At 36.3% G+C, this 19,283-nt stretch overlaps 2 protein-coding genes across 5 annotated transcripts in view; both read left to right on the plus strand.

Annotated features, from left to right (window-relative positions):
* The window catches only part of PSD3 (pleckstrin and Sec7 domain containing 3), a 601,036-nt gene that overhangs the window by 522,952 nt on the left and 58,801 nt on the right, over nucleotides 1-19,283 (plus strand). For all 4 annotated transcript variants that reach the window (XM_032838061.1, XM_032838062.1, XM_032838063.1 and 1 more), the window contains one exon: nucleotides 17,977-18,134. In XM_032838061.1, the coding sequence (XP_032693952.1) occupies nucleotides 17,977-18,134 (158 nt within the window). The remainder of the gene's footprint in view (nucleotides 1-17,976; nucleotides 18,135-19,283) is intronic.
* On the plus strand, nucleotides 14,957-15,943 carry LOC116855356 (proteasome assembly chaperone 2-like). The gene is given in 2 exon segments (XM_032838065.1): nucleotides 14,957-15,757; nucleotides 15,759-15,943. Coding segments are annotated over 2 exon segments (795 nt in total). The 5' UTR covers nucleotides 14,957-14,992; the 3' UTR covers nucleotides 15,789-15,943.

Raw genomic sequence — 19,283 nt, forward strand, 5'->3', positions numbered from 1 at the left:
TTTGTAAGGAACACTTTTATAATTCTCTTCTGTTCTATTCTTTATTGGAGCTTTTTTCTAGATGTCTACATTGGGAAGGACCATATTTTACACAAACCCTTTTATTTTCTTCCTTTTGTACTAGATTAGGAAGGAATATTAGAGCTTGGAATGCTTCACCTTGGACCAGAGTTCTCTTTGTCAATAAGTCACCTTTGCAGAAAAAGTTGTGGAGTTAGCTGAAATCCAAAGATTACAAAGAATTTGCAGTATCCTCTTAAAATTTACATATTACTTTGAGTCAGAAAACAACAGGAGAAATGGAGACTGTCATTGATATTAGATTATCCATGCTCTTACATGGTCAGATACCTTGTATTGTCTTTATTTCTCTATAGAGCTAGCACAGCTTCTAATTTATAAGTCAACAATTTTGGCCTCTGCCAAAGCAGCATGTGTGTACATGCTAGGCCCACATTGGTCCTTTCAGCTAGCTTTGTCTCTGCAGGAAACAACCCTTTGAAATTAAATTTCACATAGCACAGCTGTTTCCCCAGCAGAAATCCTATTCTCTTGGCTTACTTTTTCATTTTCTCTAAAATCTCTGTAAAGGGCATAGCTGTCTTTGGCAAAACCATTTCATTGAATACCGAGCCACAGGATTTCCACCCACCCCATCCCAGAGTGAACCTGGGAAGCGAGAAAAATGCTCTTGCTGTCAGCATTTGACAGAGGCAATGCAAAGAAAGATGCTTTTCCAAGTTACAGCTTTTCCTATCTTGTCGCCCTCTCCCTCAGTTAAGTGAATTGGATTGAGTTTGACTCATCCAGCTACCAAAGAAAAAGGGCTAAATATTGACCAGGGAATGACTTTGTGAACTTTGAATTTTTAGCATCAGTTTGTATTAGAGCTCCAAAGTTAGATTGCCCACGATTCTTTTTTTTTTCGTGCTTTTTCACTCCATATAAATTTCTCAGCATTAAAGATTCCTGTCCAAAGCCTTCCAGTAATTGTTCTATACTGGGTTCCTTCCATTTTTCTCAGGTGGGCAGATCCTCTATCGCTGCTCCCTACCACATCATGACTTCTAGTATCTTGACTCCTAAAGGGGTAGCAAGGGGCGGGGTGGGTGTCGGGGGTGGGTGGTTGGGGATGGGGATAGTATTCCCTAAGAGGGGACACAGGGTCTTTACTCCCTTGATAAATTAATCAAGTAAATCTTCTAAAGAGTTCATAATGATTGACAGCTCACTCCTTTAAAGCCCACCTTCCCTTTATTATAAACATATACACACCATACACACGCAAAACCCCTCTCTCATTTAAATAATGTAATATTTAGGTGCTCATTCCATTATCAGATGCTTATCATTTATGTTTAAGTTTTTCATCAACACTTCTCAACTATGAAATAACCTAATGATTTTTACCCATGTGGAACAATTCAGTTAGTATTTCCTCATTAAAAGTGAAAAAAAAATCATTAGAGGCATAGCTTAAATTATACTGAGAAAGAGCTCTGAATCCTCAGTTTCCATTCATTCAGCCTCCTTCCCCACATCCATCCCAACCAAAGAGGCTTATCTGATAACAAAGGTTTTCAGTGACTGCTATAAGAAATTAAAGAGTTAATAAATATCTGATGCCTCTAAAGTTTATAATCCTGCCTGTGTGTTTATAACCCTCTCATGACTATTCCTCTATTAAAAAATATGTCGTTACAAAGCATTGCTTTTTTATCTATATTGAAGAGAATAATCATTTCTCAATCCAAGCATCACACATCAAAGAGGTAGGAAATGGGTTAGCTCACATACTAAGCCAGCTTACTTCAGTGATCATTCAGCCAGAAATGACTAGTTAACTTTATATCCTCAACCAGATTCAGCTTACTTGTGGTTACTACATAGCAACTATGCAATAGCTTATTCTCTTTTTCTTTAATCTCCTGCTATGGTAAGAACTAATGGTTACTTTCTCTCTCTTACTATACTTCCCTGGCTCTAGCTACTGTTTTACTGAAATATGAAACTATCTCTAATCATCTTCTATAATTAAAGTAACTAACTTTTTGAGATTTTCTAACATGGACTCATTTTCAATTATTCTTCCTTATTATTCCCATAAACCATGAAAATGTCAACATTCCAACCATTTCATTATTTCTGGATGGACACTTAAAAGTAACCCACGCATCCATTATCAGCTGAACTTTGGCAAATAAACTACCATTCCAATACAGAGGGCCATACTAGGAAGAAAATCCATAGTGAATACATCTATTAGATTAGGACTGTGCCGGCTTTTCAAAGTGCTATACACTAGTGACATGATTGTGAGCAGGATATAGTCCCTAAAGAAGCTTATACTCTGTCTGAAGACAGAGAAAAAAAAAGAAAACAAAACAAAACAAAAATACAATCTGAATGCAATTTGATATGTGCTACTAAAGGTATGGTATGGAAACACTTAACTAAGCCTCGGGAAGAGAAAGGAATATTGTGGAAGAATTCATGAAGTAAGTGATATTTAAGCCTACATTTGAAGACAAATATAACTTCATCATACAGAGGATTGGGACAGGGAGAAACTTGTGTGGATGCCTAACTGTGAAAGACCACAACACATTTGAGAAGCTGCAGGTTCAGCGGAGTATAAAGAGTATCCAAGGCATACGAAATAGCCTAGAAAATTATGTTTCATAGTTGAGATTTTATCTTAGAGCAATGTGGAGCTATCAGAAGGTATAAATGGGGGATGCCTGGGTGGCTCAGGCTGTTAAGCCTCTGCCTTCAGCTCAGGTCATGATCCCAGGGTCCTGGGATCGAGTCCATCAGGCTCCGTGCTCAGCGGGGAGCCTGCTTCTCTCTCTGCCTCTGCCTGCCACTCTGCCTATTTGTGCTTTCTCTCTCTCGCTCTGACAAATACATAAATGAATAAAATCTTCAAAAAATGTGTAAATAGGATGTGACATGATCAGATATATATTTTAGAAAGATCAGTCTGACTATAGGATAGGGAGGACTTGAGTAAGATTCGATCATCGAGAGAGATCAGATGAGCTTAAACTACAGTAGGTATAACTATAGGGATTATAGGGATAACAGAAAGAGGGAAACATAATCTAACTAGAAGTGTTGAATTCAAGGTGTCTTTGGAATAATAAATAGATATGTCCAATAAACAGTTATGTATGGATATTCAGATCTGGAGCTGAGGAGGAAACCTAGGAATACACATCTGGCGAGACATCAAAAAATAGTTAATGATTTCAGCCATTGAAATAAGTGATGTTACTCAAAATAGAGTGAAGAGAAGATGGAGGATAGAACTAGTGGAATACAGGCACTTCATATGTTTTCTAATATCAGTAGAAAGTGAAGGAACCTGAGGAACCTAAACAGTGTAACCAGAAAGAGCCAAGAACAAAACCGAGAGACAGAGATGAGATACTACAGATGTCAACAGATGGTAACAGCGTTCCATGTTGTAAGATGGTTAAGTAAGGTAGGAATTGGAAAGTGTCACTTGAATTTACCAACAAGGAAATTATTGGTAAAACAGTTTGAGCAGAGTGGCAGGTATGGAGGCCAAAATGGACTGAGAGTTAAAGACATACAGGCAGATGGGGCATCTGAGTGTTACAGTCTGTTGAGCATCCAACTCTCGTTTTCTGCTCAGGTTGTGATCGCAGGGCGAAGAGACTTAGCCCCTCGTCAGGTCATGCTGAGCTGGGGGTCTGCTTGAGATTTTCCCTCTCCCTCTGCCCCTGCACCCCCTCAAATAAATAAATAAATCTTAAAAAAAAGGGGGGGAGAGATACAAAGTATATAGACAGCTACTATGAAGAGACTTGCTTTATAGCTTCCACTTTGATCTTCCCTCTACTCCCCCTTTTCTGATACTCCCTTTTTGTGACTTTTACCAATAACATCCCCAGTTTCTAACTCATTTCTATTGAATCTCTTTTCCTTTCCTGTTACTGATTTCTCTTTAAAATAAAGTAAGTCTCTTTTCTTTCTTCTTTTCCCCTAGACAATATCTGACATTATCGAAAGCTGTTGTTTTGCTTCTTCAGGTTACACACAGTCGTCTTCATGACCACCTCATTTCCCTTTCTGGTCCCCTTCTTAATATCACTTAGTCACTTTTATCTCCTTCAAGCAAAAAGTAGATCCACAGAGTATCACAATAGTAATGTCAGAACCATTTATAAAATATCATATTGAGAGCTATGTAAGAAACAAACATGGTGTCTACCCCCTAAAAAAGCTTAGTATTACAATGTAGATAGGATCGGTCTCATGCAATGAATGGCTAGTGATATGATATAAACCAAGTGTGTAGGTGGAAAAAAAAACATAGGGTAAATGGAATAAAGTTGGGTGAATAACTGATTACAGTTTCTAGAACTCTCTTAGGTATACCAAAATAGGGCATTTATGATAGAGTGGTTTTGTCTGTCTTCCAGCTAAGTAAGAATGCACTCGTATCATTGTTTGCTTCTCATACTTTCAGTATCCCTGAACCCAAGCCAGCTCATGCCTAAGAAATGTATACCCTATTAATGATTATTATTATTGGAATATAAAGTATTCATTACAGAAGAGTCTAATATTATCACTTTAATGTAGTTTATATATGCTTTAAAATTTTGAAATTGCTATGAAATTATGATAAAATGAGTAAAACCTTGTTGATCTTGATGACCCATCATTGTCAATATTCAGGTATTAACTTCATATCCATTTGCTAACTGAGAATAAGTCATCTGCTAGCTAAAGGCTTAGACAAGCCTTTGCTATTATAGAGCTTCAAAAGTTCTCTGTTGGTTTCTATCATGGGCTTTGTGCCTGACCTTGCTAGCCTGTGCCTTTTTCTTCAAAGTATTTTTTTGTAAGCTTTATGATGGTATTTCTATTATGGGTCTGGTGGTGACAAAACTGAGCTATGTTACTCTTAAAATAAATTGTCAGGTGGTTGATGGAATGGTTAAGAGAAATGGGTATAGGTTGCTGGTTGATATATGGCATTAATTACTTGATATTGCATTCTCCAAACCAGGCTCTTGAGAGTCTTCTAATGTCTCTTATCTCAAGGGTCTAGAAAACAGCTATTCAAACCTGACTATATTTGTCTTCACCAGGTCTTTCAAAATTTAGTTTTCTGTCATAATATCCTAGGAACTCTCTGTGCTTGTAGCAAAATGTTCTCTTCATTCCTTGGATTACTTGGGAGAGAGGTTTGTTCCAACTGCTAATAAGGTTTTTAAAATCTGATTGGGAAGAGAGTTGTTTGTTCTTGTTTTTGCCGTTTTTGAAATAGAGGTGGCATCAGGAGTGAGCCAGGACCAGGCAGAAGAAAGGCACTGATGACTTAAGTCTTCTGACTGTGATGATAACGGCCAGTCTGGGGCTGATATAGTGCCAGAAGCTGGCTTGTCCCTGAGAGCAAAAAGCTTTCCTGTATGCTCAGGGCGTTTTTATTTCCTTTCATGAAACTGCTGGCTCTGTGCTCTTTCACCCTTTGGAAAGGGTGTCCAGACTTCTCTCATTCTCTAAAACAATGGACAGTATGTGAAAGAAAAAGTTAACTAGGCTTTGAAGCCTAGTGTTTCCTTGGAAGAATGATGATAATGTCCAAGTTTTCACTAGTTATAATTTAGTTGAATGACATAGTCCAGCAGAGAAATGTGACCATTATATAAGAGATATTCTGGAAATAATAGCAATTCTAAAAGACTGTAAATTTATAAAAAGACACTATAGCTAGAAATATACCTGGTTGCTTGGGCTTAAGACCTATAAGCTGTACTCTGAAGATTTCTGTTTAAAAACACAATTCTGGGACACCTGGGTGGCTCAGTTGGTTAATCGACTGCCTTTGGCTCGGGTCATGATCCCAGAGTGTCTGGATAAAGTCCGGCATTGGGCTCCCAGCTCCGCAGGGAGTCTGCTTCTCTCTCTGACCTTCTCCACTCTCATACTCTCTCTCACTCTCTCTCTCTCAAATGGATAAATTAAATCTTTAAAAATAATAATAATAAAATAAAATAAATAATAAGAAAAATAAAACACAATTCTCATTCAAATGCCCAGAAAATAGAAACTAGTTTATTCCTAAAGAATTGTTTTGTCCCTACATGAAGAGATGATGCAGTTCTTTGTGGTTTCTTCCAAGTTATTCAAGCTTGAGATAGGTCCAGAACACAAACTTCATTCCCTATTTGCTACTCAGCTCCCTAGGCAGTGCTTCTCTCTCCATCTTTGTCTTCTCCCTCTCACTTTCCCTCTCTTTCTTCCTTTCAATAAATATTATACCCCCATCAGTCATGTGAAAGTTGTAAAGGGAAACATGAATTAGACACTAACGTGATCTCACAGGGTTCTGAACTGAGTGACAGTAGGGTAGATGAGACACACATCAATGTGGCCACATCATAACAAGCACATGTTAGTGATGCTTAGAACTGTGAAGAAAGCAGAAGACAGCCTCCGACTGATAAAAATAGAAAAATGGAAGAAGTATGAAGGGTGCTTGAGATATTTTTTTTCTGCTTATAAACTTAGACACTTAAGTCTAAGTCTGTTCATATGTTAAGTCAAGGAATCCTATTAGCTTTTTCAAAGGCTGATGATAGTTATCACCTCTATCTAACTCTTAAGTTCAGTTGTGGAATCATTAAAAATATAGATCCTAGGGGCGCCTGGGTGGCTCAGTCGGCTAAGCGTCTACCTTCAGCTCAGGTCACGATCCCAGGGTCCTGGGATTGCGCCCCACATCGGGCTCCTGGCTCAGCAGGAGCCTGCTTCTCCCTCTCCCTCTGCCTGCCATTCTGCCTACTTGTGGACTCACTTGAGCTCTCTCTCTCAAATAAAATCTTTAAAAATATATATATAGATAGATCCTAAATTCCTAGTTCAGTCACCAGTCTGATCCTAGAAAATTTCCTGGGCTTCACAGAAGTCCAAGGCCTTACTGAGAAAGCATTTCAAGTCCTTCATATTCTCCTGCATTTGTACGTGCTTGCTCTCTGTGTAGACTAAGGAGAGTTATAGGGAAAACTGATTCAGTGCATAATGAACTTCTACTATAGGCCAATACCTCCACATTATTGTAGCGTATAATGGAAACATCTTGAACGCTTTGACTTTAACTTGTTTATTCTCTCTTAATTCTCTATATTACTGTAATATAGGTCATATTTTTCTGACACTAAAATTGCTTACCTAACAGAAAATTAGATGAAAAGATCCCTCAGTCTCCTTTCAATTTTTAAAATTCTACAAATAACCAATTGTCAAATGTGTATTAGTTGAGTGATGAGCTAAAACATGCCTTCATTTCATATGCTCTTACTCCTCACTTCCCATGTTTGTGGAAGCATAGCACTTTATTTGCTCCCTGGGGGAAAAAAAAGACACTGAATGATTTTTAGAAAGCGATCTAACCAGAAATATTTAGAATTTTTTAAAAAAGAGTCATCAAGTTATAAAAAAAACTTTTAATGCCTTTTTAAAAATCAAGGATTAATAGACTGTCTAGGATCCAGTTTCCTTTAATTATTAACATTTTTATTAATATCATCATAGTTTCAAACAAGAATTTGTTCTCAGTTTTTCAGTCTTTATTGTCTCAGTGGATATCAAGACCATTTCAACATTGCTTTAAATTGTTTTAATTAGGTATACCAATTTTACCTATTTAATAAGGTATGAAGTGAGTATTATTTTTGAAAACTGGAATCTGAGAATCTTTTCAATTGATGTTGAAGAATTTCTGTCGAGATTTGGTCACTTCCAAATGGGACTTTATATTTACCTGAGAATACAAGGTTTCAGACTGATACCAGTTATTTGTATATATGGAGATGATTTCTGTGTTAGTGTGTTATGATTCAACTTTGTAAGATGTTTAATTAACAAGCCTCTTAGGGGGAAAAAAATAGAAAGCTTTTCATTCTATACTTTAAATGAATTTAAAATAAATAACGTAAAATCACATTATTGGTGCTTTATAGGGTGGTGGAATGCTCTAATGAGTCACACTAGATAAAAAAGTTGTATATTGCAGCTGAACACGGAAGGAGAGTAACATGTTTTTAGGCATCACTGTCACCTTTCATTTGTTTGAAAAAATAGATAGTAGTTAAATGGTGCAGAGTATTTTCTTTTCTTACAGAAAATTTCTTGATTGTGTTTATTTTGCTGTTTCATATTATAGTTTGCATAGCAAAGACTCTTAAGTTTGAAATAGTTTGATGATAATTTATCCCATGTTTCTTCTTTCCCAGTTCCATCACTTAAACACTCTGCTACTTTAAGTGATGAAAAATAAAGATGTCAGAATAAATCTGTAGGATAAAGTCATTTTTTATCCAGTTGTCAATCCTGGTGTTTCCATTCTCACTCTGGAATTTGCTCATGTTTTATGAACTTGGAGCTTAAATTTCTAGTGGGAGTTCAGAATGCCAAGCATACTTTGTTTTTATTAGGTCTTTTTTTTTTTTTAATTGAAATGTAGTTGACATATAATATTATATTCATTTCAGGTGTACAACACAGTCATTCAACATATGTATACATTAGGAACTGATTACCAACATAAATCTGCTACCATCTATCACCATACAAAATGAAAAGGCAACATACTGAATGGAGAAGATATTTGCAAATTATACCACTGGTATGGGATTATCCTAACTATGTAATGAACTCACACTACTCAGTATGGAGAAGTAAAAAATCCAGTTAAAAAATGGGCAGAGGACATAGATAGACATTTCTCGAAAGAAGTCATATAGATGGCCAATAGACACATGGAAAGATGCTCATCACTAATCATCAGGGAAATAATAATCAAAATAACAATGAGTTTTACACCTGTCAGAATGACTATTACCAAAAAGAGAGGAAACAGCAATTGTTGGCAAGGGTGCAGATAAAAGGGAATTCTTGCACCCTGCTGGGTGAGAATGCAAAAAGTTGATGTTACTATGGAAAACAGTATAGAGAGTCCTCAAAAAATTAAAAATAGAATCATCATATGAGCTAGCAATTCTACTCCTGGGTATTTATCTATAGAAAACAAAAACACTAATTTGAATAGATATATGCACCCCAAGTTCATTGCAACATTTTTTTATACAGCCAAGATATATAAGCAACCTAAGTGCTTATCAGTAGATGAATGAATAAAGATGTGGGGTGTGTGTTTGTGTGTCTGTGTGCCTATGTGTATCCATACATACAATTGACTATTAGGACATACAAAAGAATGAAATACTATAATTTGCAACAACATGAATGGACTCAGAGGATATGATACTAAGTCAAATTAGTCAGAGAAATACCAATAGCATATGATTTCACTTACATGTGGAATCTAAAAAAAAAAAAAAAAAAAAAAAAAAAAATCAACAAACAAAACAGAAATAGACTCATAGATACTGATAACAATCTGGTGGTTGCCAAAGTAGAGGGGGTTGGAGGGATGGACAAACCAGGGGAATGGGGGTGAAAAGGTGCATACCTCTGGTTATAAAATAAATAAGACAGGCAGATACAATGGATAACATAGGGAATATGGTGCATAATACTGTAAAACTTTGTATGGTGATAGATGGTAGCAGATTTATGTTAATAATCTTATATATGGCAGACTATTTTAAATTGCTAGTGGCTGAAGTTCCAGTACATTGTAAAAGGACTACATCTCCCCATTCCCCCACCATGTTTTTTTATTTTTGATGTCTCATTTTACATCTTATTGTTGTCCCTTGACTAATTATTTTAGGTCTAGATGATTATACTGCTTTTGTCTTCTAACCTTCATACTAGCTATGTTAGTACTTGATCCACTACTTTTACTGTATGTTTACCTTTAACACTAAAATTATTTCTTTCATATTTATTTTTCTGGTTATGGCCTTTTCTTTTGTGCTAAAGAAGTCCCTTTAACATTTCTTGTAAGACCAATTTGATGTTGATGAACTACTTTAGCTTTTGATTTTCTGGGAAACTCCTTATCTCTCCAGTTCTGAGTGATAACCTTGCCAGATGAAGTATTCTTGGTTGTAGGTTTTTTCCTTTCAGTACTTTGAATATATTGTGCCACTCCCTTCTGGACTGTAAAGTTACTCCTGAAAAACCAGCTGGTCATTGTGTGGGGGTTCCCTTGTACATAACTAGTTGCTTTTATCTTACTGCTTTTAAGATTCTCTTTAACTGTTAACACTTTGCTTATTATATGTCTTGGCATGGGCCTTTTTGGGTTCGTCTTGTTTGAAGCTCTCCGTGCTTCCTGAACTTGGTCTGTTTCTTCCAGGTTAGGGATGTTTCACCCATTATTTCTTCCAATAGAGTTTCTTTTCCTTTTTCTCTTCTCCTACTGGGATGCTTTTAATATGAATGTTAGTATATTTGATGTTCCATGGGTCTTTTAAATAATCCTCATATTTTTAAAATTCTTTTTTCTTTTTGCTGTCATAGGTGATTACTGTTTGTCTCCCAGATCACTGACCCATTCTTCTGCTTCATTTAATCTGCTGTTGATTCCCTCTTGTGTGTTTTTCATTTTAGTTATTGTATCCTTTAGTTCTGATGATTCTTTTTTATACTTTCTGTCTTTGTTGAAGTTCTTATCGTGTTTATCCATTCTCCTCCTGATTTCAGTGAGCCTCTTTATGACCATCGCTTTAAACTCTTTATCTGATAGATTGGTTATGTCTGTTTCATGTAGTTCTTCTTGGGTTTTGTCTTGTTCTTTCTTTCTTTTTTTTTTTTTAAACCTAAGCAGGCTTTTTATTATGTATATACAAACTGGTTTTAAAATTTACATGAAAAGGCAAATGACCTATAATTGTCAAAACAATTTTAAAAGGAAAAACAAAGTTGTCGAATGTCTTGTTCTTTCATTTGGAATATATTCCTTTATCTCTTCATTTTGTGTTAACTTTCTGTGTTTGTTTCTGTGTGTTAGGTAGACCAGTTACATCTCCCAGTTTTGAAGGAGTGGGTTTATGCAGAAGGTGTCCTCTGGGGCCCAGTAGTGTAAACTTTAGTCACTCAAGCCCTTGTGTTGGCAGTGTGAACTCTTCTCTTGTAGCTGGGTCAGGATTGGCAGACTCACTAGTTTATGGGACTGTCTCAACATGGTTGTCTGTGAGGCTTGGCTATGACCACTGTAGACATGCTGTTGAGTGGGGTTGGCTCCTAACCCATGTTGCCAAGCATTCTGGCTGTGACTCCTGCAGGCATTCTGGTGCGCTGGGTTGGATCCCCGCATAGCTAGCTGAGAGGCCTGGCTATGACAACTGTAGGAGTGCTGATGGGTGGGATAGGTTTCTGATGCAGCTGGCTGTGAGGTACGGCTATGATTGTTGCAGATGCTCTAGTGTGCAGGGGTGGCTCCCTAGGTTGGGGTCACTAATGCTAGCTGAGGCCACCAGCATGTTTTGTGGGGCAAGGAGCCACTTGGGAGGGAATGCTGGTTTGGGGTAGGCAGTTTGGCAGTGTAAGTCCACAGGCAAATGTTAGCATTAGGTGAATGGTGCTAGCCCACTAGATAGCGTCAGAAATGGTTCCTGCCAGCACTTCCATCCCCAGAGAACATTCCAGCAGATCCCTCTCTCTCTGATATGCACCCTAAGGTTAGTTGATATATCTCCTTCTCTGTTAACCCAGGCACTTTTGAAACTGCTGCTTCTGTGCTGGGACTTGGAGCAAGTGAGTTATGTGTGTGCCCCTTAAGTACCCCCAGATCCAAGCCCCACTGATTTTCAAAGCCAGACATCATGGGCGCTTATCTTTCTGATGCAGATCCCCTGAGCTGTGGAGCTTAATGTGTGGCCTGGAACCCTCCATCCTCAGGGAGGGCCCTCGTTGGTTTAGAAATCCCTTTTTTCTGTGGCTCAATGAACCAGGAGTGTAGTTCTTAACTAAACAACATCTCTGCCCCTCCTACCAGCTCTTTGTGGATTTTTTTTTATATCCTTAGTTGTGTATGATCTGTTCTGCTATTCTTCAGTTTGTTCTCAGAGATGGTTGTCTGTAAGTAGTTGTAGCTTTTGGTGTATTCATGGGAGGGGGTGAGCTCAGTATCTTCCTTTTCCAGTGTCTTGATCCTCTCCTATTTTTCCTTTTTTTTTTTTTCATGGTAAAGTGATATTACTATCAACTACAAAATCAGAAGTTTGTGAGACTTAAAATTTCTAGACTTCCGTTCCATCCTAACTATATAGATCTTGTCTACCATTTCTGTCCCGTGCAGTATTTTCCTTCCAATATAAGGTAAACTGGCAGTGTATCGTACTTCTGGAGACTGCTGTAGAATGGAATCTTCTTCTGCAACAATGGTACAATTCTCCCAAGTTTGATAATTACTGTTTGCTTTTACTTAGGGCTATAATAAATGTTGCATTTTAAAATCCCTTGCACTTTTAGAGCAGTCTAAGAATGTTATCCTTTACACTTGGTTTTAAATGAAAATATCAGCAGATAGAGAATATGTTCTAAGAATATTTATATTCCTCTAAGCTCAAAGGCTTAAATCTTTCATTATTAATAGCTATCAGCTGGTCTTATGTTTCTTATTCTACCTATAGCAGTTTGTTAGACATCATGATATAGGTAGGAGTTTAATAGATAAGAGCAATTGTAATCATCCCAAGGGGTATTTGAGGAATGAGAAAAGATGAAAGACAATGACATCTGAAGGTTTGTCTAAAGAGGAGATAACAAAGAAATGCTCAGCAAGGTAGGAGGGAAACCAGGGATGTATTTTAATAGAAGCAAAGGAAGAATTTCAAAAAGATTGTTGACTTCTTTGGGTGCCATATGATGAGAACAGACAATAATTTATTGAATTTTTCAATTAAGAGGTCATTGATGACCTTTGCCAGAGGATTTTCAGTGAAGCATAGAAATGAATTCCAGTTTGCAATGGATTAAAAGGTAAACAGGAAATCAATATATAAAAACAGCTAAGATGGACTTGTAACTCATCTAAAGGAAAAGAGGTGATGCCAGAGAAGAGAGCAATATTCAGAAGAAGCTATGATTTTACAAAGATAAGAGACTTGGAGTGTACTTTTAGGCTTTGGGGAAAAAGCCAGAAGATAGAGGATAATTAAAAATAGAGAAGAATGATAATAATGAAATAAGCTTCTAGGAAGGGTCGATGGAGGGTTAGCCTTGAGCAAGATTCTTCTGTTTTAGGAAGAAAGAAAACAAAGGTGGTCACCAAATATTGGTATGTAAACAGAAAGTTTTATAAGTTTGACCTTATAAAATACAAGGTCAAACTATATGTTACTAAGAAATTATTATTGGAAAATAGACCAGCTAGCATTTGAGTGGTTACTATATGCTGTGAACATTGAGTTTTAGAAAGAATACCTCATTTAATTTCATCATACAGTTCTATGAGGAAAGTATTATCACTGCTTCTCAATCTTAGAAAGTGAAGCTTAATAAGTTTAATTAACCTAAGGTCATGAAAACATTAAGTATTATATTAGAACTAGACATTTGAACCTAGAGAGTTCTAACAGGCACTTAAACTCTTAACCACAGTTGTGCTGAGTCAGGGGGTGTTGAAAAGACTGCAGAATATTTGGCAGAATGCAACAAAGAAATTATCATGGATATGTGAAAGAATTGTCAGTTGGAAATGTATACAACCATAGCTGGAGACCATAAATCAATGCTGGCATACATCTGTGCATCTGAGTTGATTATTTCTAGTAGCAGTTAGCAGCCCAAGTGAATAATCATATTAGGGTAGGAATTTTTTTCATTCCGAACTGGGCAGATGAGAATATTAAGGCATAGCCTAGAAAAAAATTCCTAAATTCTGAGAATAAAAAGAAATCTCTGTAAGACTCCTACAGAAAATACAGTAATATGGGGGAAAAAAAGAATCAGACTAGCATGAGACATTTATAAAACTGGAAGGTAGAAAGCAATAGAATAGCATCTATAGATTACTGAGTAGAAGAGAACTGCAACCAAGAGCTCTATACCTGTCAAAGAAAATGGAAGACATTTGGAAATAAAAACTAGAGTGTATCATTCACCTGAAAAAAAAAAAATACTTGAAACCTTAAGATAGAAGAAAGATAGAAAGTAAGTGAGCAATTAAAAGAATAAGGAGAGACTCAGTGAACATGTAAGTGCGAAGTAAGGTTTCCTGAAACAGAAAATACATAACACAAGGTAATTTTAATAAGATTGCAGAACAAACATAATGAAGTATTTCAGCAAAGTTTAGGATTAATGAGAAGGAAGGAGGGAAGTTAAATGATTTTTAAAATCTTATTGATGTGGACTGTTAGTAGAGAATTAGAACATTTTTATGGGAGAAAGAGCCTTTTAAGTTTCTATGTTATGTAACTAAGCACTACTGGATAAAGAACATTTTAGAGTAACAAATAGCACATCATGTAAGAAAGGTAACGGTCATAAGCCTAAATACATCAAACAACATAGCAACTAAAATGTGGAACAAAAACTATTAGAAATGCAAGGAGAGCTTAAAATACAATATAGTGAACGAGGTCAGTGTATTTGTCTCAAGAGGATGAACTTGTAGAAAAAATGATGTAAGGACATAGAGGGATTGAATCAATAAATATAAAAACACACATCCCTCAGAGAATAATATTTTTCTGTATTCCAGGGAACATCAACAAAAATCAAAGGTTTGAAAACCTTAACAAATTTTGAAAAAATAACAGATTTTACAGAGTGCTATAAAATCTCTGGTCAGAAGCCAATAAAATTAGAAATATATAATGATAAATAACTAAAACCTTAGGTACCTTAAACTTAAGAAACATTCTATTTGACATGACTAAAATCAAAGAAGAGATCAAAAAATAAAACTGCAGGTCGCTAGGGGCTCTGGGGACTCCGACGCACCTGAGCTGCGCAGCGTTCGGGGTTTCGCCTTTGCAGGACTTTCGTTTTTGCCAGCGCCGAGCTCACCCGGTTCTCCCACATCTGTGCGACCATGTTCGTTCCCTGCGGAGAATCGGTCCCCGACCTCGCGGGCTACACCTTCCTAATGCCAGCAGTATCTGTTGGAAATGTTGGCCAGCTTGCAATGGATTTGATTATTTCTACACTAAATATGTGTAAGATCGGTTACTTCTATACTGATTGTCTTGTGCCGATGGTTGGAAACAATCCATATGCAACTGCAGAAGAAAATTCAACAGAACTCAGTAAAAATGCTGAAATATATGCATTGCCTTCGAAGAAGCTGGTGGCTCTTCAGTTAAGATCCATTTTTATTAAGTATAAATCAAAACCATTCTGTGAAAAACTGCTTTCCTGGGTGAAAAGTAGTAACTGTGCCAAAGTCATTGTTCTTTCAAGCAGTCATTCATATCACCGGAATGATCTACAGCTTCGCAGTACTCCCTTCAGGTACCTACTCACACCTTGTGTGGAAAAATGTATTCAAACTAAAATAATGAGCCTTAACTGGGAAGAAATGGAAAAAAGCCCATGCATTCCTGAAATAGATGATTCTGAGTTTTGTATTCGTATTCCTGGAGGAGGTATCACAAAAATACTCTATGATGAAGGCTGTTCTAAAGAAATTGCAATGGTCGTTCTGCTGAAATTTGTTTCAGAAGGAGACAATATCCCAGATGCATTAGGTCTTGTTGAGTATCTTAACGAATGGCTTCAGATACTCAAACCATGTTGTGATGACCCCACAGCATCTGCCTTGCGGTGGAAAATGCCAAGTTCGTGGAGATTACTCTTTGGGCAGTGGTCTTCCCCCTGCACTTTTTTGACCTTTTTTCAGTTTTATACCTTATGTCCCAAGATACTTATTACCAACACAACTATTAACTATATAGAAAGTTACATTATGTAAGAATGTATTAGAAAATAAATCTTTGATTTTCACAAAAAAATCTCAAAGAAAATGGATTAACAAAAAGTTTTTTTGCCATGTTTTCTCTATATACAACAAATGTAAATTTTGTACAATAAAATATTTCCTAAGTAAAAAATAAATAAATAAATAAATAAAACTGCAAACTAGGGAACAATGAAAAATACTTTTTATTCTCAAACTATGTACAACCTGTACTCAGAGGAAAAACTCTAGCCTTAAATTCTTTCTTAATTAAAGAGGAAATCAGAAAAGCAAAAGAACTAAGTAGTGCTCTTATTTTTTTTTAAGTAGTCCTCTTAAATTCAAACAAAAAAATTAATCAAAAGCAACTAGTGAGAAGGAATTAAGATAAAAGGCTGCATCATGGACCTAGACATCACAAATGATACACAGAAATTTCTAAACTGATCCCTATGCAAATTCCGATATCCAGTGTGTTAGAGATCAGTATGTATGCAAGTGGAGGTAGCATATAAATTCTCTGAAGATAATTTTGGCCCTGGTCTTTTACACCTACTCCCTGTTACTTATCTGCTTCAGATTCCTATATGGAGGTAAGTGGTTAACATGAGTGGATGTTCAGCTATATAGGGTTCTGTTGTAGCACAATCATGAGGTTGAAAGGGAGCTTTACCTCTAATTGATACTCTCTCCTCTAATGACAGTTCCCCTGGGAGGAGATTTATGAATCTTTGGAATGCTAAGTCACTAAGAAAAAAATCTCATTTAGAGAAGACAAGACCCCAAAACATAGCTAGATTACATCTTTATGCAGTAATGGGAATTGTAGAACAGATAGGTATAAATATATTGTATTTATTTTAAGATTTCTTTTTATTTTCTTTCTTCATCATGCCACTCTGGAAAACTGTCATTGTCAACAATCTCTGAGGCTTAATAAAATAGATTTGTTGCAATTTAAAGTAGTAATTTCATCATTTAATATTATAAATTTTGGTAAATCTTTATATTCCTATTGGTATTCACTGTGTATTTTAGGTTTTCCTTACCTTTGTCTCTCAGAACTGTCACTGACTGATCGTTATAGGATCAACGTTTGTTTCTGTTAATCAACAGAATCTCACTCCATTTGAATTAATAGCAATAGTATATTGAATTGCTTGATTTGTGGAGGTGTTGGGAGAAGGAAGTAGGAGGTATGACAAAGTGTCATTGTTTTTTTGGAAATTTATAAAACCAGACTGTGATAAGAGAATAGATAATGTCTTCCTTTTAGGATTTTTTTTTAACTAATTAGAAGGTAAGAAGAGGAGTGTGTGCTTATGTATGTTTTCTTCACAGAAATGCAGGCTTATTTAGCATCATGTCTGACAGATTACAGGAAGGGGAAAGAAGGGACCTTACACCCTAGAAAACATCTCCTAAAACAGTTCATAATGCCTACTGTATTTAATTGCTTTCTTTGAAGTCTTTTTTTATTCTAAGGGACCTAGGGAAACTACTAAATATAAGAGTATGATAATAATAATCAAATTTGCTTTAAATTCTCATTATTGTACTAGTTGGAATTTTTGTTGTTGTTATTTTGGAGGGAAGCCATACAGAAAACCTTTATAAATTCTGTGAATTGTGTGTAATTCATTCCTAAAGATAAAAGTGCATCTGCACAGGACACCTTCCGTTTTATATAATTTTATCCATTTTCCCAATTTATTATATAATACAGCTAAGCTTCTCCTGAACAGTAAACTGATTTTCCTCTTCTCTTTCAAAGAACAGCTAGAGGAATCATTTTATTTTACTGTTCATTTTCCTTTGATAATATTGGACTCAAAAGAAAGTATCAAGAAAATACAGTATCTTTAGAGTAAAGAAAACAATGGCATGGTTTACACCATCAGTGTAATTCTGTTGATGGGTATCTGAAGTAGCAAAGAGGTTTTTTTTTTGTTTTTTTTTTTTAAGAGTTGTTTTTATAACATGTCACTTTCTTCATGCACTTTCATGGATTTTCTAATTTCTTTTCTTTTAGCTTTAGAGGGTTTTTTTCCCTTATCATAAAAAGAGGAGGTGAAATCTGAACATGATCTTGTCTTGGTTTTCTTTGTATCCATCTATAGGATGAATATAAACCAGAAAAGGCCCTGTCTGAAGAGGATTTGAAAAACGCCGTGAGTGTGCATCACGCGCTGGCATCCAAGGCTACAGACTATGAGAAGAAGCCGAATGTGCTTAAACTTAAAACTGCTGACTGGAGGGTCTTGCTTTTTCAAGCCCAGTATGTTTCACTGGTTTGGTTTCGTTTCTTAGTTTGCATAGCATCACTTTATACCAAGGCATAGAATCAGAGTCTACAGAGGAAACTGAGTTGGATTCAAAGTCATTAATTGGTTCCCCTAGAGAGACAACTAAGAAAACTAGAATCAAAAATAGAAACTCTGGGTTCCAGTTTTTTGTTAGCTACAAAGTAGCCCTGTGACTTTCAGTCAGCCACTTACACCATATCTAGAACTTAATCTTAATCTAGAACTTAACTTAAGGGTTGTGGTGTACAAATTTTATCACACAATAAGTAAAATAGACCTAAATTCCAACCACCATTTCCTAGCTCTTTGTCCTGACGTGTAATTTAACCTAACCCTGAACCTTAGCTTCTCACAAGGTTCTTGTGAGAATTAAATGAAATCAAGTATATAAGTACTTCCTACAGTGCCTGGGACATAGAAACTGTTCAGTAAGTATAGATTTCCACTTTGGTCCCTCTCTCTCTCTTCTCTCTTCTTCTGAGCTCTAATAGTCTGTGATAAAACTAGAAGAAAAAGATAAACTTATGTTGTGGGCAAGGAAATGGAATAGATTGCCAGTTTAATAAGGGGTCCATGACAACCTTCACATTAGAAGTGGACTCCTTCACATGGAGGATTCTGGATTTGTGAAGTGAGAAACTGAGCTTCTAGAATGGGAATTTTTATAGGACCACATAGCATCAGTGTTAATTCTGTGGCAGTGTTAATTCTTCATGGGATGCTTTCCACAACCTGTACTTGACTTCAGAATCACTCTCAACACAACCCCACCAATTGATCACAGTTGGCACTGGTCTTAAAATTTGACATCAAGATAGTGAGCACAAGTATCTGCATGCTGAGCAAGAAAAGAAATTTTTCAAGAAAAGAAATAAGAACAACAGCAGGTGCTCTGGTGGTTTATGAATGTTGAATTTGCCGAGGTATGAAATTGCTGACATCAGGTGAGGAGGAAGCTGTAAGGAAATCCAAGTTACACAGGATTTTTTTTAGTGTGGGAGTAAGACAGCTTTAACACCACAGAGGGAATCATAGCCAGATGTATAATTACAGCTATTAGTCATCAGAGTCCTTCAAATTATTCTATTCCCCATTTTTTTACTAAAATACCAAATATGATA

The sequence above is a fragment of the Lontra canadensis genome, unplaced genomic scaffold, assembly GCF_010015895.1.
Source record: "Lontra canadensis isolate GAN:19392208 unplaced genomic scaffold, GSC_riverotter_1.0 scaffold101, whole genome shotgun sequence".
Taxonomy (NCBI): domain Eukaryota; kingdom Metazoa; phylum Chordata; class Mammalia; order Carnivora; family Mustelidae; genus Lontra; species Lontra canadensis.